Genomic DNA, 18,702 nt, shown 5'->3' with positions numbered 1-18,702 from the left:
GTGACACAGTGGTTATTGCCAAATTTGGTTGTTGGTTCATCAGTGGTTGTGGTTGCTCAGCGGTCGTTGGTGAGACAGTGGTCGTTTGTAAAACTGTGGTTGTGGTCATTAGGGTTGTTGGGTCGGAAGGTCGTTGTTACACGGTGGTTGTTGTAAAATGTGGTGTTGGTCATCAGTGGTTGTTGGTTGCGCGGAGGTCGTTGGTGACACAGCGTTTGTTTGTAAAACTGTGGTTGTTGGTCATCAGTGGTTTTGGTTGCTCAGAGGTCGTTGGGAGACAGTTGTCTCGTTTGTAAAAAAAACTGTGGCTGTTGGGTCATTAGTGGTTGTGTTGACTTCGGAAGTCGTTGGTGACACGGTGGTTGTTGGTAAAACTGTTAGTTGTTGGTTCATAGTAGGTGTTGGTTGCTCGGAACAGCGTGGGACACGGTGGTTGTTCGTTAAATGTGGGTTGTGGTTCATAAAGCGGTGTTAGTTGCTCAGAGGTCGTTTGGTGACACGGTGGTGTTTGTAAAACTGGGTTGTTGGTTTCATAGTGGTGTTGGTTGCTCAGAGGTCGTAGTGACCACGGTGGTTGTTGTAAAACTGTGGTATGTTGGTTCATCAGTGGTTGTTGGTGCTCGGAGGTCGTGGTGACACCGCGGTGTGTTTAAAACTGTGGGTGTTGGTTATCAGTGTTTTTGGTTGCTCATAGGTCGTTGATGAGGAAGTTTGTCGTTTGTAAAACTGTGGTGTGGTTCATTAGTGGTTGTGGTTGCTCGGAAGTCGTGGTGACACGGTGGTTGTTGTAAAACTGTGGTGTTGGTTCATAGGGTGGTTGGTCTCGGAAAAGCGTTGGTGACACGGTGGTTGTTCGTTAAATGTGTGGTTGTGGTTTATCAGTGGTCGTTAGTTGCTTTTTATTTACTCAGAGGTCGTTGGTTGACGCAGTGGTTATTTGTAAAAACCTGGGGTTGTTGGTTCATAGTGGTTGTTGGTTGCTCAGAGGTCGTTGGTGACACGGTGGTTGTTGTTAAAACTGGCGGGTTGTGGTTCATTAGTGGTTGTGGTTGCTCAGAGGTCGTGGGACACGGTGGTTTGTTTGTTTAAAACTGTGGTTGTTGGTTCTCATTCGGTGTTGGTTCATGAGTGGTGTTGGTTTTCTCAGAGTGTCGTTGGTGACACTGTGTTGTTTGGTAAATCTGTGGTTGTGGTTCAGGAGTGGGTGTTGGTTGCTCAAAGGTCTCGTGTGACACAGTAGTCGTTTGTAAAAACTGTGTTGTGGTTAATGAGTGGTGTTGGTTGCTCAGAGGTCGTTGGTGAAACAGTGGCTGTTCGTAAATCGTTGGTGTTTGTTCATCAGTGTTTGTTGGTTGCTCAGAGGTCGTGGTAACACAGTGGTTGTTTGCCAAATTTCGGTTGTTGGGTTGCTCAGAGGTTGGTTGAACTTTGGTTTGTTGTAATCTTGTGGTTGTTGGCTTCCTCAGCGGTTGTTGGTTGCTCAGAGGTCGGTGGTGACACAGTGATTGCTTGTAAAACTGGGTTGTTCGTTCACGAGTGGTTGTTGGTGCTCAGAGGTCGTAATACACAGGTTGTTTGTAAAACTGTGGTGTTCGTTCACGAGTGGTTGTTGTTGCTCAGAGGTCGTGGGGACACAGTGGTTGCTTGTAAATCTGGGTTGTTGGTTTATCAGTGGTTGTTGGTTGCTCAGAGGTCGATGGTGAACAGGTGGTCGTGTAAATTGTGTTGTTGGTTATGAGTAGTGTAGTTCTGAGGTAGTTACCTGGACCTAGTGGTGTTTGTAAACTTGCGGTTGTTGTGGCTTCTTAGAGGTCGTAACACAGTGTTTGTAAAACTAGTGGTTGTTGGTTCATCAACAGGTGTTGGTTCATCAGTGGTCGTTGTGACACAGTGTCGTTTGAAAAACTCGGGTTAGTTCATCTCTGGTCGTGGTTGCTCAGAAGTCGTTGGTGACACTGGGGTCTGTAAAACGTGGATGTTGGTTTCATCAGTGGTTGTGGTTGCTCAGAAGGTCGTTTGTAAAAACTGTGGTTGTTGGTTGATGAATGGGGTTGGTTCACCAGTGGTTGGTTCATAGTGGTTGTTGTGCTACGAGGTCGTTAGTGACACAGTGGTCGTTTGTAAAATTGGAGTGTTGGTTCATCAGTGGTTGTTGGTTATCATTGGTTGGTGCATCATGGTCTTTGGTTGCTCAGAAGTGTTGGTGACTATGTGGTGTTCTAAATTAGTATGTGGGTATTCAATGGTGGTTGTTGGTTGGCTAGAGGTCATTGTTGACACAGTGGGTTTGTTTTTAATACTGGGGTGTTGGTTCCATCAGTAGTACTCGTTGCTCAGAGGTCGTTGGATTACAAAGTGTGTTTGCAAGATTTTTGTTGTTGTTGACAAAGGTCGTTGGTGAACAGTGGTTGTGTAAATATGTGTTTATTGGTTCATAGTGGTGTGGTGGTCGGATGTTTTGGTGACAAGTGGTTGTTTGTAGATTGTGGATGTTGGTGCTCACAGAGGTCGTGTGTGACAAAGTAGTTGTTTGTGACATTCGTGCGTGATTGGTGTGCGGTGGGGTTTGGCTGTTGGTTGTGGGTTGGTTCTACTTTGTGGTTGGTGACACACCGTGGTTGTAGCGAGACTTTGGTTGTTAATTGTTTCAGGGTTTTGGTGACTGAATTGTTGTTCGTTGATTTTCTGTTGTGGTGAGTCAGTGGTTATTGTTGATGCTATTGATGTTTGCCTCAGTGGTTTTTGTAACTCGGTAGTTGATATAAGTGCGGTAGTTTCTGTGTTTGGCTCATTGAGTCGTTTGGTTGTTTTAGTGGAATTAGGTGGCAGTTGTGGTAATTTTCCCTGGTGGGCAGTTAGTACCGTGGGATGTAATTCGGTGTTTGTTGGAGGGCCTTGGTAGATTTTCAAATGTTTTCAGTGAAATTCTTTTCTATCTATATCACACACACACATAGGCTTATATGACACACCACAAATACATTCATTTCAGAAATATACATATGTAGACACACACACACCACACACACACACACACACACACAACACACACATATATATATCTATATAGATCTATATATAGATATATATACATATACATATATTGTGTTGTGTGGTGTGTACATATATACAATATAACTATATTTATTCAATACAAAGGACATCATATATATGTGTTGTGTGCGTGTGTGTGTGGGTATGTGTGTGTGTTTGGGTTGTTATTGGGCAGCTCGACTAGCCTTATAGTGAGGAGCTAGAGATGACGCCGAGGGCCTGCCTGGAAAGCTCGCAAAGAGGGTGCAATGCAAGGGTAGATGCGACCATGCGCCCCCGTCACGCGTTAGCCCCTGATGTGTATAATAAACACCTTCACACACACGTGTATATATATATATATAGTATATATATTATATATATATATATACATATATATATCTATATATAATATATATATATATATATATCTATATATACATACATATATATGTATATATGGGTGTGTGTGTAAAACTATACATGCGTATATACAAATACAGATATCTGTATATACATATGCATGTAGACTGTTGTATATGTAGATAAAGGCAATCTGTAACATAATTCATTTTATATACATGTATAATATATGACACACCCACACACACCATGATCTAAATTTTATATGTGCAAAATTTTAACGCACAGCCTTCTATTTCAAAGACTTTGAAGATCAGAAAAGAAATGTTGGTAAGGTCCCAGCATGATTTTATACCTGAACTTAAAAATAGTAAGTAATGGAGTATTGTATAACAGTAGCCCCATCGTTTTTACATACGGAATCCTTTCCAAACCTCGACAATACGCGACACCCAACGTTAACCTTCCATTTCCTTCTTATAACACACATCCATGTGGGTCAAGAGATGTTGACTACATTGGGACACAAACCGGTACCCGCAACCACAGTTGGAAACAACGATATAACAGACATATACCGACCAGGAGTGTTTTAATCACAAATCACAGGGCGCTTGCGTAAACAGGTGATGTACCCCCTCCTATGATAGCAATCCGACAATGGTATTGTCAACACAAAGCAAGGAAAGCCACGAGTAAAATTATATTAATACCAGGGTTTTATCATTTTCAACAAAGGTACGCACACAGGTAAAGAAGTACATACTGCGAGCTCAGGAAAGGAGATAGGAGAGACAGAACAAAAGAAAAATGGAGATGGAACAGCAATAAAGAGAACCATCAAACTTCTCTTGTTATTATTAAAATTATAGAATAATAATAATAAATAAATAAATAATGAGAGTAAAATTGCCAAATAAAAAACACCAAACAGTTGTCATCCTATCTCAGTTCTCTCCCAGTAACACGCTTGTTATCCCGTTTCCGTTCCCAGAATCGATTTTTCTTTTCTCCTCACCTGCTTTTACTTGAGGCAATAAATAATGCGCCATCTAGGGCGACATGAAGTAAACACATAAACTGTGAATGTGGGGACTTTTTCTCTTGAATGTACATCAACATACATACATGCAAAGTGTGCTATGTTTGTTAACCGACTGGAACTTGCTGATTGCTGCTCGACCGCGACCGTGATGTTATCTAATACACTGGATCGATGGCAAAGATTCCATTCTCTATGAGTGTAGGCGAAATTTCTCAATGAGTTGATTGAAAGTCAAGTGATTTGGTCAGTTGTGAGGTTGGCCAGCTGGTGGAGAGATTCATCGTATCATTGACAGGGCTTCTCGATGGCTTTCATTGAATCGTTGCAGGGCTTGATTGGTCTTTGAAGAAGCTGTCCGAGAGTGGCGTTGGAGGCGCAATCTGGTCTCGAGTCTTTCAATTTCTTGAAGTATGAGCTTTTCTTGTTGCAATTCTGAGAAAGTGTTTTGTGTAGTTTCTGGTTGTGGGTATTGTTCATGGATGGTGTTTGAGTGGGGTAGTTAGATTCAGAGGTTATTGATGGCACTGTGGTTGTTGGTAGTATGTTACGATGACAGTGTGGTTGTTGGTTGTATGTAGTTGGTTTTACTTCTGGTGGTAAAACAAAGTAGTGGTGGGGTTGTATTTACACGGTCGTTAAGCGGCCACCATGATTGTTGGTTGGTCATGTTGATGTTGGCACTTTGGTTTTAGTTGGTGCAAGGTGGTTCCTTTGATTTTTGGTGGTGTTTATTGGCTTGTAGTTTTTGGAAGAGTGTTACTGGTGGTCCTGTGGTTGGCTTATGTACTTCTGTTGTTGATAGTACAGTGGTAAGTGTAATGCGGTTGTTGGTTCAACACTAAAGAAAACGCGGAGAAATTTCGTTGTAGTAACACGTGGTTAATAGTAGTTCGGTGTTAGCTGTTCATCGGTTGGTGATATTGTAGTATTGATTGTTCAAGGTTGGTTGGGTGGACCTGTGGTGGTTTGTACTTCCGTTGTTATGGTAGGTGGCTCATCAGTGGTTGTCGGTTGCTTAGAATGTCGTGGTGACACAGTTGTATGCAGGGCCTCTCTGTTGTGGCTGTGACATGACTGTTAATTTCGTGGGGTATTAATTGTTCAGTTGTTGTTGGTGACAAAATGGCTTCGTTAAAACGTAGTTGTTGTTGTCAGGCGTCGTAAATGAACCTAGTAGGTGTTTGTAAAAACTGTTGGTTGTTGGTTCATGGATTGGTTGGTGGTTTGCTCAGAAGTCGTGGTGACCCAGTGGCTGTTGTGAAACGTAGTTGTGGTTCCTCAGTAGTTGTTGGTTGCTCAAGATCATTGGACGACAACTATGATTGTTTGTGAAACTGTGGTTGATGGTGCCAGAGGTCGAGGTTGCCTCAGAGGCGTTTTGTGAAACAGTGGTATCTGGTAAAACTTTGGTTGCTGACTAAGTGGTTGTTTGTGAAACTCTGGTTTTGGTTCCTCAGAAGGTCGTTGCGCCACATGGTTGTTTGCAAAACTGTGTTATGGTTCATCAGTGGTTGTTGAATGTCAGAAGTGGGCGACGAGTCGTGTTTGTAAAAAGGTGTTTTGTTTCATCAGGGTCGTGGTTGCTCAGAGGTCAGTGGTGACACAGTGTTTGTTTGTAAAACTTGGTGTTGAGTTTCATCAGTGGTTTATGGTGCTCAGAGATCGTGGTTGAAGAGTGGTGTTTGTGAAACTGCGGTTGTTGGTGACACAATGGTCGTTGGAAACTGTGGTTGTCTTCTTCTGTTCACCGAGTGGTTGTTGGGTGTTCATATTTGTTTGTGAAATTGTTTGTAAAACTGTTTGTTCATTCAATGGTTGTTGGTTTTGAGTGGTCGTTGATGGACACAGCTATGTTTGTAAACCATGGTTCGTTGTTTGTTAGAGGTAGTTGTGACATAGTAAGTTGTTGCTTCATCAGGGTTGATCGTTGCTTGTGAGGTCGTTGGTTGTTCAGGGTTGTGGTTGCTGAGAGGTCATTGGTGACAGAGTCGTTGTTGGTTGCCCAGAGGTCGTTGGTGACACAGTGGTTGTTGGTCATAGTGGCGTTGGTTGCTCAGAGGTCGGTAGTGACAGAGTGGTTGTGGTATTATGTGGTTGTTGGGTTCATCAGTGTTTATTGGTTGCTAGTGTCGTTGGTATACCGTGGTTTTTTGGTTGCGGAGAGGTCGTTGTGGAACAGTGGTTGTTGGGTGCTTCGTGGTCGCCTGGTTATACAGTGGTTTTCGGTTGTTCAGAGGCGTTGGTGACACATGGTTGTTTTGGAAACAGTTGTTGTTGGCTTCATCAGCGGTCGTTGGTAAACATGGTTGGGTCATCAGTGGTTGCTGTTTGATCAGAGGTCGTGGGTGATACTGTGGTTGTTTTTGAAATGTATGTTAGTTCATCAGTGTGTTGGTTGCCAAGAGGTCGTTGGTGTACAGTGGATTGGTTGCCAGAGATCGTGGTGACATAGCAGTTTTTTTTTTTTTTTTTTTTTGTAAAAATTGGGGTGTTGGGTGACCCATAGGTCGTGGTGACAAGTTGTTTGTAAAACAGTGATTGCTGGTTCATTAGTTTTTGTTGGGTGCTTAGAGATCGTTCTGTGGCAATGGGGGATGATTTTGCCATGGTTGTGTGTGGACCGTGTGGTTGCGTTCTACATTTGTTGTCGTGACAAGGGTTGTTATGAAGACTTCGGTTGTTAGTTGCTCAGCGCGTTTTTGGTGACCACGTGTTCGTTGATTTTCTGTCGTTGGTGGATCAGTGGTATTGTGGATGCTATGATTGTTTGCATCAGTAGTTTTTGGTGACCACAGTCGATATAAACTTCGGTTGTTAGTCCTTCAGTAGTTTTTAGTGCGTGTTGGCTGCATTGTCGTCGTTGGTTGTTTAGTAGAAAATTAGGTGCTGTGTAGTTACTGTTTCATTGGTTTTGCAGTGGTTGAGGTGTTGGAGACTGCGCAGTGACAAATTACAGTTTCTGTAGACAGTCAAGTTACTTTATGTCGTTCAGTGTATTTGGAGGTCTGTGATTTATAAGTTTTTAGTGAATAGTTTTCATTTTATCTGTATCATATTATACATATACATTCATATGTATCCGTACATATGTAAAACACACACATAAACGTATAATATACATATTATAATACATATTATATATTTTTTTAATATATATATATATATATATATATTAAACTGTGCTATCATATATCTATATATATATATATATAGATATATTCTATTAATATAATATATATCATTTATATAATATATATATATATATATAATATATATATATTATATATATATATAATATATTCATGTCTGTGCACAGACATAAATATATATCCATTATACACACACATATATCCATATATGATACACATATATCCACACACACCACACATCCACACCCACACACACACACACCACACACCACACACACACATATTTATATATATATATATATATATTTATATATAGATATATATATATAATATAATATACATATATACATACACAACATATATCCATAATACACACACAATATTCACATATATATTACACATATATTTGTAAATGTCTTATATATAGATATATATATATATATATATATATATATATATATAATTGTATGCCATATACATACATGTTATATGTATATATTGTATAGTGTATATATACACTATATACGCTATGACATACATAAATATTCACATACACACAGTGTTATATATATATATATCTATATTATATACTATATATATTATTATATATATATATATATCATATAATATATATAATTATACTGGTATATGTATACAAAGGTAGTATATATATATGCATACATACATTATTCATATAAGTGTAATAAAAAAACAAATTTATATATATATATATATATATATATAATATATATATATACTTATATAGATATATATATATCATACAACACACCTATATATAGCACAGAATATAGAATTATATTTTGCAAATTAATGTCCAGCATTCTGGTACCAAAAACCTGTGGAGATCGGATGCAAATCTTTAATCATCGTTCATGATTTTACTCTTGAAATATAAAATACCAATGGAGGATCATTATGACACACTGGTCGAATCGTTTTACACTCGAGATGCCTTTGGTAAACCTCGGGACACATCCGTGATCACCGACGTTAACTTTCAAAAGCGTTTAATAATCCTTCATGTGGGTCATAGAAGTGACCTACTTGGGGTCTGCAACACACCATGCTGGAAACAACTTGATATAACCAGATATGAAGAGACATCCTACCAAGTGTTTGAATCATACTATACGTGTGTAAACAGGTGATGATCCCTTCCAAACGATAGCAATCCAAAAATGGTATTGTTCAATTACAAACCATGAAAACAGGATAAATTGTAATTATACCAGGTTCTACCATTATGACAAAGAAACGCACACACAGATTAATAAGTTATACAATAGATGAGGTGCACAGAGAGAGAAACAAAATAAACATGAAGATGGGAGGAGACAGTAATAAAGAGAACTATCAAACGCTCTGTTTATCATATCCATTATAACAATCATCATAATAATAAATGAATAAGATATGATAGATAATAGAACTCAAAAAAACATCAAATAGTTGTCCTCCATCGAAACCAGCGTGCTTCCCTCCCAAAATTTCCTTTTCTGTCTTTTATCCTATTCTCTTTATCATGGACAACGTACTTGTTTCAATCACAATCGTACGTGGTACTTTGTCGGTGTAAACAGATAGTAAACGACGATTAGTAAACCAATAATCGGTATTTGTCTTTACCAAACAAGAAGCACGGGTTAAATTGATTATTCCAGGTTTTTACCATCTCACAAAGAAACGCACACCACAGGTTACGAAAGTATAGTGAGGATCTCTCAGAAAGGAGAAATAGATGAGAAACAAAGAAAATGAAGATAGCAGACAGTAATAAGAGAACCATCAAACTTCTCTTTTATTACAGCAATTACAGTTATCATTGTAGGTGTCCCATGGAGACACTTGGCCCACAATGGAGGCCCCCTGTTAATCTTGCATGACCTCTTGTTTAGGATTAGGAAACAGATAACTGGATAATGATTGACTTAGTAGGGTCAGCGCAGATCAGGTCCTTCCTTCCGGAAATTTCCAGTGGCTGCCCTCGATGGCTTCAATGACACGTTGCAAGACTTGATTGGTCTTGAAGAGCTGTGAGAGTGGCTGTTGGAAGTTGGCAGCAATCTGTTCATCGAGTCTTTCAATTTCTTGAAGTAACGTGCTTCTTTGATGTAATCTGAGATGTGGTTTGTTTAGTTCGGTTGTAGGGAGTTTGTTCATGGATTGGTGGTGGGTAGTGTGGTAGTTGGCTCAGAGGTACTAATGACACTGTTGGTTGGTTGGCAATATTGTTGGTAGTAGTGTAGTAGTAGTTAAGTTCAAAAGTTACTGATGACAGTATGTTGTTGGTGGCACTTAGTTGCGTTTTCAATTCTGTTGGTAACAAAGTAGTTGGTATTACAGTGGTCATAGCGGTACTTCGTTGTTGGTTGGTTTATTGACTGGTAAATGGTTGTTGTGGCAAGGTATTCTTTGATTTCTGGTTAGTTGTCGTTGTCTCTGTAGTGTGGCAGAATCCTTATTGGGGCCCTGTAGTTCGGCTGTACTTCGTGCTGATAGACAATTGGTAATGTCTGATGCTGTGTTGGTTTCAACATTAGATGTGGCAGGATTTTCGTTGCTTAGTGACACCTTGGTTAATGACAGTTCGGTGTTAGCTGTTCATGGTTATTGAAATTGTGGTTATTGATGTTCAAAGGGGTATTGTTGACTGTGGTTGGTTGTACTTCCGTTGCTAGTAACCAAGGTGGTTGTTTGGGAGGATGTGGTAGGTGGTTCATCAGGGTTGTTGGTGACCAGTGGTTGTAAGCAGGAGCTCGTTGTTGGCTGTGGATGACTGTGATTTCCGTTGGGTTATTAATTTCTTCAAGGAGCGTTGTTGGTGACCCTGTTGTTTGTCCTTCTGTGGTTGCCCAGACGTAGATGACATAATGGGCGTTGTTATTGTGTTGCGATTTATTAGTGGGGTGGTTGCTCTGAGGTTCGTTGGTGACACTTTGACTGTGACTGCTGACTGGTTGTACTTCAATTGCTGTTTGTAAAACTATGTTTTGTTGGTGCCCAGAGAGCGTTGTGCACAGGTTGTTGGTAAAACTATAGTTGTTGGATTTATCAGTGGTTTTGGTTTTCACAGGTTGTTGGTGACCCAGTGTTGTTTGTAAAATTGTGATGTTGCTGATCAGAGGATGCTGGACAGTTGTGGTAAAACTCGTGGTTGTGATGTTTCAGAGGGCGTTAGGTTGTGACACAGTGGTGTGAAACTGTGTTGTGGATAATGGTGGTTGTTGGTTGACTTCGAGGTCGTTGGTGAACGGTGGTTGTTGTGGTCAGAGATCGCTGGTTGGTCATTGGTGTGATTCATCATTGGGTGGTTGGTTGGTATGAGGTCGTGCTGACCGTGGTATATAAAACTGTGGTTGTTAGTTGCTCAGAGGTCGTTGGTGACAGTGGTTGTTTGCATAACTTGGTGTTGATTGCTCAGAGTCATTGGTGATGCAGTGTTGTAAATCTGTGGTTGTTGCTCATTCGGTGGTAGCTGACTCGCTTGTTGTTGGATGAAAAGATTGTTGTTGGATGTCGGAGGTCGTTCGGTGACACAATGGCTGTTCTAAAACTGTGGTTGTTGTTTCATCAGAGAGGTGTTGGTGATCCAGAAGCCATGGGTGACGTATAGTGGTTGTTTGTAAAAACTGTAGTTGTTGGTTTAGCAGGTTTTTTGTTGCGCAGATGTTGAGGACATCGTAGTTGTTAGTAAAACGTTGTTGTCGTCGGTGACACCATTGGTCTGTTTGTGAAAATGTAGTTGCTGATTCACCCAGTAGTTGGTTGCTGAGAGGTCGTTGGTGAGCACAGTGGTTTGTTGTAGAGTGTCGTTGTAGGTTCACCAGTAGTGCTGATGCTCAGCAGATCGGTTGTGCGATACTGGTAGCTTGTAAATCTGTGAGGGGTTGGTGCTCAGGTGTTAGTAGTGACACAGTGGTTGTTAGTTCATCAATGGTCGTTGGATCCTTTGTGGTCATGGTACCACAGTGGTTGTTCGTTAAAACTATGGATGTTGAATTGTTCAGAGGTAGTAGGTGACACAGTGGTGTTTGTAGACTGTGGTTGTTGGTGCATTAGTGGTAGTTGGTTGCTCGCAGTGTTTTAGGTCACAAAGGGACCTCAGTTGTTGAGTAGTGGTGGCTATGTGTTTGGTTTACTCGATGTCACAGTGGTTGTCTGTAAAAAAGGTAGTTGATTCATCAGTGGTGTTGGTTGCTAGAGGGTCGTTAGTGACGCTAGTGGCTGTTTGCCAAAAACTGTGTTGTTGTCATCAGTGGTTCTGGTTGCTCAATATTGGTGAGACTTGGTTGTTTGTGGAATCTGTTTTTTTTTTTTTTTTTTTTTTTTTTTTTTTTCAGAGGGCATTGTCATGCAGGTGGTTGTTTGTAAAACTGTGGTTGTGTGCTCAGTGGTCGTGGTGGACACAGTGGTTGTTGTTAAAACTTGTGGTGTGGTCATCAGTGGTTGTTGGTCGCTCGATGTTGGTCGAGACTGTGGTTGTTTGTTGAATCTGTGGTGTTGGCCAGAAGTTCGTTGGCTGATGCAGTGGTTGTTTGGTAAAAAATTGCTGCGTTGTGGTTGTCAGAGTCGTTGATGACACATGGTTGTTGGTCATCAGTGGATATTAGTTGCTCAGTGGTCGATGGTGACACCGTGGTTCTGTAAAACTGTGGTTGTTGGTTGCTCAGAGTTCGTTTGTGACGCAGTGGTTTGTAAACCATGTGGTGTGGTTCATCAGTAGTTGTGGTTGCCTCAGAGTATGGTTGACACAGTTGTTAGTAGGACGTTGGGTGTTTAATAGTTATTAGCGGACTGTGGTTATTGATTGTACAGTGGTTGTTGGTGGACTGTGTGTTGTGACAGTGTTGCTTGTAAGAAATGTTTGCTTCAGATGTCGATGGCGACTTAGAGGGTATTTGTAAAAGCTCTGCGGTGTTGGTTCATCAGTGGTCGTTGGTAGCTCAGAGGCTATGCTGACACAGTGGTTGTTGTTTCATCACTGGTTGTTGATTTATGAGTGGTTTTGTTAGTTGAATTCTAGAGGTCGTTGGTGACACAGTGGTTGTTTGGAAGAAATGTGATTGGGTTACCAGGCGGTTGTTGGTTGCTCAAAGGTCGTTAGTGATACAATGGGGTCCTTGTAAAACTGTGGTTGTTGGTTCATAGCGGTTGTATTGTCAGAGTTGTTGTGACACATTATTGTTTGTATATTTGTTGTTAATTCATCAGTGGTCGTTAGTTGCTTAGTTGATCTTTGGTAACCAGTGAATGTTTGTAAAGCTGTGGTTGTTGGTTCATCCCGTTGTTTTTTTATTTGCTGAGAGGTCGTGGGTAACACAGTGATTGTGTGCAAAAATGTGGTGTTGGTCTATCATTGGCAGTCTGGTGACCCAGTAGTTGTATGCCAATTGTGGTTGTTTGGTTCATTATCATAGGTGTGTGTAAAATTGGGGTGTGAGTGCCCAGAGGTCATGGTGACACAGTGGGTTATTGCAAGTACGGTTGTCGTTCATCAGTAGTTAGTGACACAGTGGTTGTTTGTAAAAACTCTTGTTGTTCCTTCAGTAGTTGATTACTCAGAAGTCGGGTAACATAGTATTGGACAAGTGTGGTATTGGTCATCAGTATAGTCATTGGTAAACAATGTTGTAAAATTGTCGTTGGATTGCTTCAATAGATGCTTGTTGCTTAGTGGTTGTTTGTGGCACGTTGTGATTGAGTATGAGCTGGTTGTGATGGTTGTGTGGTTGGTTTTGTTGGTGGTGAGATAGTGCTTGTTTGGTGCTTATAATTCGTTGGAGATACAGTGGTTGTTAGGACCTCGATTGTTGTTCATATGTCGTTGGTGATACAATGGTTGTTAATAAGACCCCGGTTGTTTGTGTTGTAGTTGTGTGTTCAGTGGTTTTTGGTGACACAGTAGTTGATATATCTCCGGTTGTTGGTTCCTCAGTAGTTTTCAGTGGTGTTGGCTGCATTGTAGCCGTCGGTTGTTCAGTAGATTTAGGTGGCAGTGTAGTTACTGTTATATTGATAGGCAGTGGTTCAAGGGTTGTAGACTGCAGTGACAATTACAGTTTCTTTGTGTGATTCTGTGGATGTTGGAGTGCCTGTGAATTTGAACAGTTTTAATATCAGTATTACTTTTATGTATATATATACTCACAAACATTCATATACATATATAGTGCATACATACATACAGTACATACACAACTACACACATATATACACACATATACTTAAACTACACACACATATATATATACACACACATAAACTGTATACATATACTTAAACTATATATACACATAAACTGTATGTATATATGCGTGTGTACAGGCAGTCTCTATATCTATTCATATATGTTTTTTATACAGTATGCATGCCCACGCATACACACATATATATGCATATATATATATATATATATATATATATATATATATATATATATATATATATATATATATATACAAATATATATATACACACTCACATATATGTATATAAATTGCATGTCCATAGATACATTATATATATATATATATATTATATTCTTATATGTATATATGCATACACATATACACATATGCATGTATGTATACATATGTATATACATATATATACTACATATGTATATACATATATATACTCCATATGTATATATACATATTCATATTTATGAATATATATGTTACAAACACGCACACATACACATTCACACACTTATAAATATACACTATAATTTAAATGTTAGATTTTGCAAGTTTTATTGTCCAACATTCTGGTCCAAAGACTACTGGAGATCAGGAATGCAAATTCTTTATCATCGTTCATGATTTTCTCCCTGAAACATAGAATTACTAATGGAGGATCGTATGACACAATGGTCCCCCAATCGTTTTACCCTTTCTCAAACGTCTAACACAGCTGGAAATAACTGATATAAAAGATATGAAGATACATCTACCAAGTGTTTTAATCACACTATAATGTCGCTTTGTGTAGACAGGTGATGTACCCCCTCCTACGATAGCAATCCAACAATGGTATTGTCAATCACAAAATATGAAAACACATGTTAAAGTGTAATCATACCAGTTTCTATCATTCTAACAAACTATTAAGTATACAGTAGATAAGGGAGCTCAGAAAGAGAAAGAGAGAAAAGAAAAGGAAGAGTAGTAAAGAGAACCATCAAACTTCTCTCTTTTTATTAATTAATTTTTATTAATTATAGTTAAAATAATCATAATAATAATGATAGATAATAAAATTGGCAACAAAACACCCACAGTTGTCATCCTTGTCTTGTAACCCCTTTTCCTTTCCCAGATATCTTTCTCTTTTTCTCCTTCTCATCCTTTCCTTTGGATGCAAGGAATTCTACGCCATCTATGGGCGACGTGTAGTAACATATGACAGACTATGAATGTATGTACTTTGTTTCTTGAATGTATATGAACATGCATACATGTAATAATGCAATGCCGCATTGATATCGATAAATAACAACCCTCCCTGACCAGGACTCGAACCTAGGTCACTCCGGGTATGAAACCGGAGGCCAGTGCTAAACCAACCGTGCCACACGACCCACTAAAAGGAGTGTGCAACTAGGATCTTACTAGCTCCATAGACATTACCTATCTACTCGTACTTACGCTCACTCCCCGTGGGCACTCGGTGGAAATTGATTTAGCAATTCAAATCCTAAGTCAGATGTACCGAGGTATATTTATGAAAGATGGAATAATGCAATGCCGCATTGATATCGATAAATAACAAGCCTCCCTGACCAGGACTCGAACCTAGGTCACTCCGGGTATGAAACCGGAGGCCAGTGCTAAACCAACCAAAACTTCGCTATTCATTACTCAAGTACGAGTAGATAGGTAATGTCAATGGAGCTAGTAAGATCCTAGTTGCACACTCCTTTTAGTGGGTCGTGTGGCACGGTTGGTTTAGCACTGGCCTCCGGTTTCATACCCGGAGTGACCTAGGTTCGAGTCCTGGTCAGGGAGGGTTGTTATTTATGCATACATGTAAATTTTGCGTATGTTATGCTTAAAATAACACTTTCACTATAGTAATTTCGCTCTTTAAAGGTCATCAAATTAACTCATACGCACTGATAAAGTTGTCTACTACTGTTTATACTGGATTTGTACCTGTCGTTGCTGCTAGCTGGCTTTTCACTTGATCAAGCTCATCCGTTTTATTTTATTTTTGCTCTTGCAAAATATTGACGAGCAGCTGAACCGTTCCATTCTCATTCTGATTTGTTCGGCTGTAAGGTTAGAGAGCTTGGTGAAGAGATCATTGATCATTGTAAGGAGATTCGTTAGGTTGCCAGTCACGGCATTGTCCGATCGCCGCTTCCTTCCGGAATTGCCAGTGGCTTCCTCGATGTCTTCAATGACTCATTGCAAGGCTTCACTGATCATTTGAGGAGCTGTAAGAGTGGCGTTGGAGGCAGCAATTTGGTTTTCAAGTCTTTCTATTTCTTGAAGTAACTGTGCATTCTTTGTTGCAATTGCCTTAGAGGTTATTGGTGACACTATGGTTGTTGGTCGTACTGTGTTTTTTTGTACTTTTGTTGGTAAAAGAGTAGTTGGTGGAATTGCTGTGATCGTTAGCGGAGCCTCAGTTGTTGGTTTTCAGTGGTTGATAGTAGGACTATGGTTATTGATTGGTCATTGCTCGTTGGTGGTTCTTTGTTGGATCTGTGGTTGGTTGTACTGTTGGTGGTTGGTGTTACAATGTTGTTAGCAGCACCCCAGTTGTTCTTTGCTGAATGGATGGCGGCTATGCGGTCAGTGATGATTCATGGGTAGTTTTGTATTGTGATTGTTGTTTGTACTTCTGATGATAGCAAACTGTAGTTATTGGTTCAACAATAATTATAATAATATAGGAAAAAGGAAAGAAAGAAAATATAAGAAATATGTATGCATGTATATCTCTCTCTATATTTATATGTATATATGTATTTTTTCTCTCTTTATGTGTATATATAGTCGGTTGTTCTGTGGTTATTGGTGACTCCGTGGTTATTGATTGGTCAAGCATTGTTGTTGAACCTGGGTAGTTTCACTACTGTTGGTAGTAACTATGGTAAATGATTCATCAGTGCTTACCCAGTGGTTTGTAACACTGTGGTTGTTCTTTCACTTGTTGGTGACAAAGTGGTTGTTAGCAGGACCTTCATTGTTGGCTGCTCTATGTTTGTTGGTTGTACCTCTGATGTTGATGACGCAGTGGTTGTTTACATGACCTCGGTTGTTAGGTGTTCAGTAGGTGATGGCACTGGGGTTATTTATTGTTCAGTGGTTGTTAGTGGCCGTGTGTTCGTTGTACTTCAGCAGTTGGCAGTTGGTTCATGGTTGGTTGTTCATTAAGTTGGTGACACAATTGTTGTTAGCAGGACCTCAGTTGTTGACTGCTCAGTCGTTGTTGATGGCTCTGTGGTTGGTTGTACTTCTGTTGGCCCTACAGTGGTTGTTGGTAAAACTGTGGTTGTTAGACTAACAATTTTTGTTGGTGGCACAGTGGTTGTTAGCCAGACTTCGATTGTTAGCTTCTCAGTAGTTTTTGGCGACTGTGGTTATTAGTCCTGAGTAGTTGTTGGTTCCACTATGGATAATGATTGGTCTGTGGTGTTGATGGCCCTGTGGTTGGTTGTACTTCTGTTAATTCATCAATGGCTATTGTTCAGAGGTACATGGCCCTGTGATTGTTGGCAATAGTCTGGTTTTTGTACTGTTGTACTGTTGATATTGGGTTTATTGTACTTCTGTTGGTGACACAGTTGCCGTTGGTGAAATTATGGTTATGTTTGATTCGTTGGTAATTAGTTCACTAAATGTAGATTCTACTGTAACTTGCTCTTCAGCTGTTGGTTCCTGAGATGACGTTGTGGTTGGCAATGGCACTGTGGTTGTTGGCAACCTAGTGGTTATTGTTGGTGGCATTGTGGTTGTTGATTATTCAATGGTTGTTGGTGGCACGCGATTACTGATTGGACAGGGTTGTTGTTGGCACCGTGATTATTGTCGGCACTGTGGTTGTTGATTGTTCAGTGGTTGTTGGCACTATGGTTATTGATTGTTCAATGGTAGTTGGTGGGAATGTGATTATTAATTGATCAGAAGTTGGTTGGACTGTAGTTTACGTTATTTCAGTGCTTGTTGCTGGCACTGTGGTTATTAACTGTTCAGTGGTTATTGGTTGCACTAAGGTTGTTGATTGTGCAGTGGATGATGGTGGTATGATGGTTGCTTACAAATTGATGCCTCGGTGGTTGTTGGTTGTGGTTATTGATTGTTAAGGAGTTGTTAGTGGCACTGTGGTTGTTGGTTCAGTGGTTGTTTGTGGCACTTTGGTTATTGATTGATCAGTGGTTGTTGGTGGCACTGTAGTTATTGATTGGACAGTGGTTGTTGGTAGCACTGTGGACATTGATTGAAGAATGGTTGTTTGTGGCACTGTGGTTATGGATATTTCAGTGGTTGTTGGTGTCACTGCGGTTACTAATTGTTCCAGAATTATTGGTAGCACTGTGGTTATTGATTGTTCAGTGAATTTTGGTGGCACTGTAGTTGTAGACTGTTCAGTTGATTGTTGGTAGCACTGTGGTTATTGATTATTCAGTGGTTGCTGGTGGAACTGTGGTTATTGACAGTAGTTGGTGGCACCGTGGTTATTCAGTGGTTGTTAGTGTCAACTGTGGTTGCTGGGGGCATTTTGGTTATTGATTGTTCAACGATTGTTAGTGGCACTGTGATTTTTGATTGTTCAGTGATTGTGGCATTATGGTTATTGATTGTCCAGTAGTTGTTTGTGGCACTTGTTCTTGTGGCACTGGTTCTTGATTGATCAATGGTTGTCGATGTAACTGTGGTTATTGATTGTTCAGTGGACATCGATGGCAGTGTGGTTATTGATAGACAGTGGTTGTTGGTGGCGCTGTAGTTGTTGATTATTCAGTGGTTTCTAGCTCTGTGGTTATTGATTATCCAGTGGTTGTTGCTAGCACTGTGGTTATTTAATGTTCAGGGGTTATTTATTGGACAATAGTTGTTGGTGTGCCACAAACATGTAGGT

General features: G+C 40.0%; 2 protein-coding genes across 2 annotated transcripts in view; both read right to left on the bottom strand.

Moving 5' to 3' along the window:
* Nucleotides 1–16,993: 16,993 nt before the first annotated feature.
* LOC119583286 (uncharacterized protein P19A11.02c-like) lies at nt 16,994–17,570 on the bottom strand. Its single transcript, XM_037931758.1, has 3 exons — nt 17,475–17,570; nt 17,321–17,392; nt 16,994–17,197 (listed from the first exon to the last, which is right to left on the bottom strand). Exons 1-3 carry the CDS (start codon nt 17,568–17,570, stop codon nt 16,994–16,996), a joined length of 372 nt encoding a protein of 123 aa, XP_037787686.1.
* A 352-nt stretch (nt 17,571–17,922) lies between these two features.
* Nucleotides 17,923–18,702, bottom strand: part of LOC119583285 (hepatitis A virus cellular receptor 1-like) — a 5,535-nt gene continuing 4,755 nt past the window's right edge. The window contains exons 5-6 of the mRNA XM_037931756.1: nt 18,324–18,493; nt 17,923–18,228 (exon numbers count right to left, since the gene is read on the bottom strand). Coding sequence (XP_037787684.1) covers nt 17,923–18,228; nt 18,324–18,493 — 476 coding nt within the window. The remainder of the gene's footprint in view (nt 18,229–18,323; nt 18,494–18,702) is intronic.

This window comes from Penaeus monodon, chromosome 17, assembly GCF_015228065.2.
Source record: "Penaeus monodon isolate SGIC_2016 chromosome 17, NSTDA_Pmon_1, whole genome shotgun sequence".
Taxonomy (NCBI): domain Eukaryota; kingdom Metazoa; phylum Arthropoda; class Malacostraca; order Decapoda; family Penaeidae; genus Penaeus; species Penaeus monodon.
The sequence above is the reverse complement of the archived record's forward strand: the minus strand, read 5'-3'. Positions and strand labels throughout refer to the sequence as shown.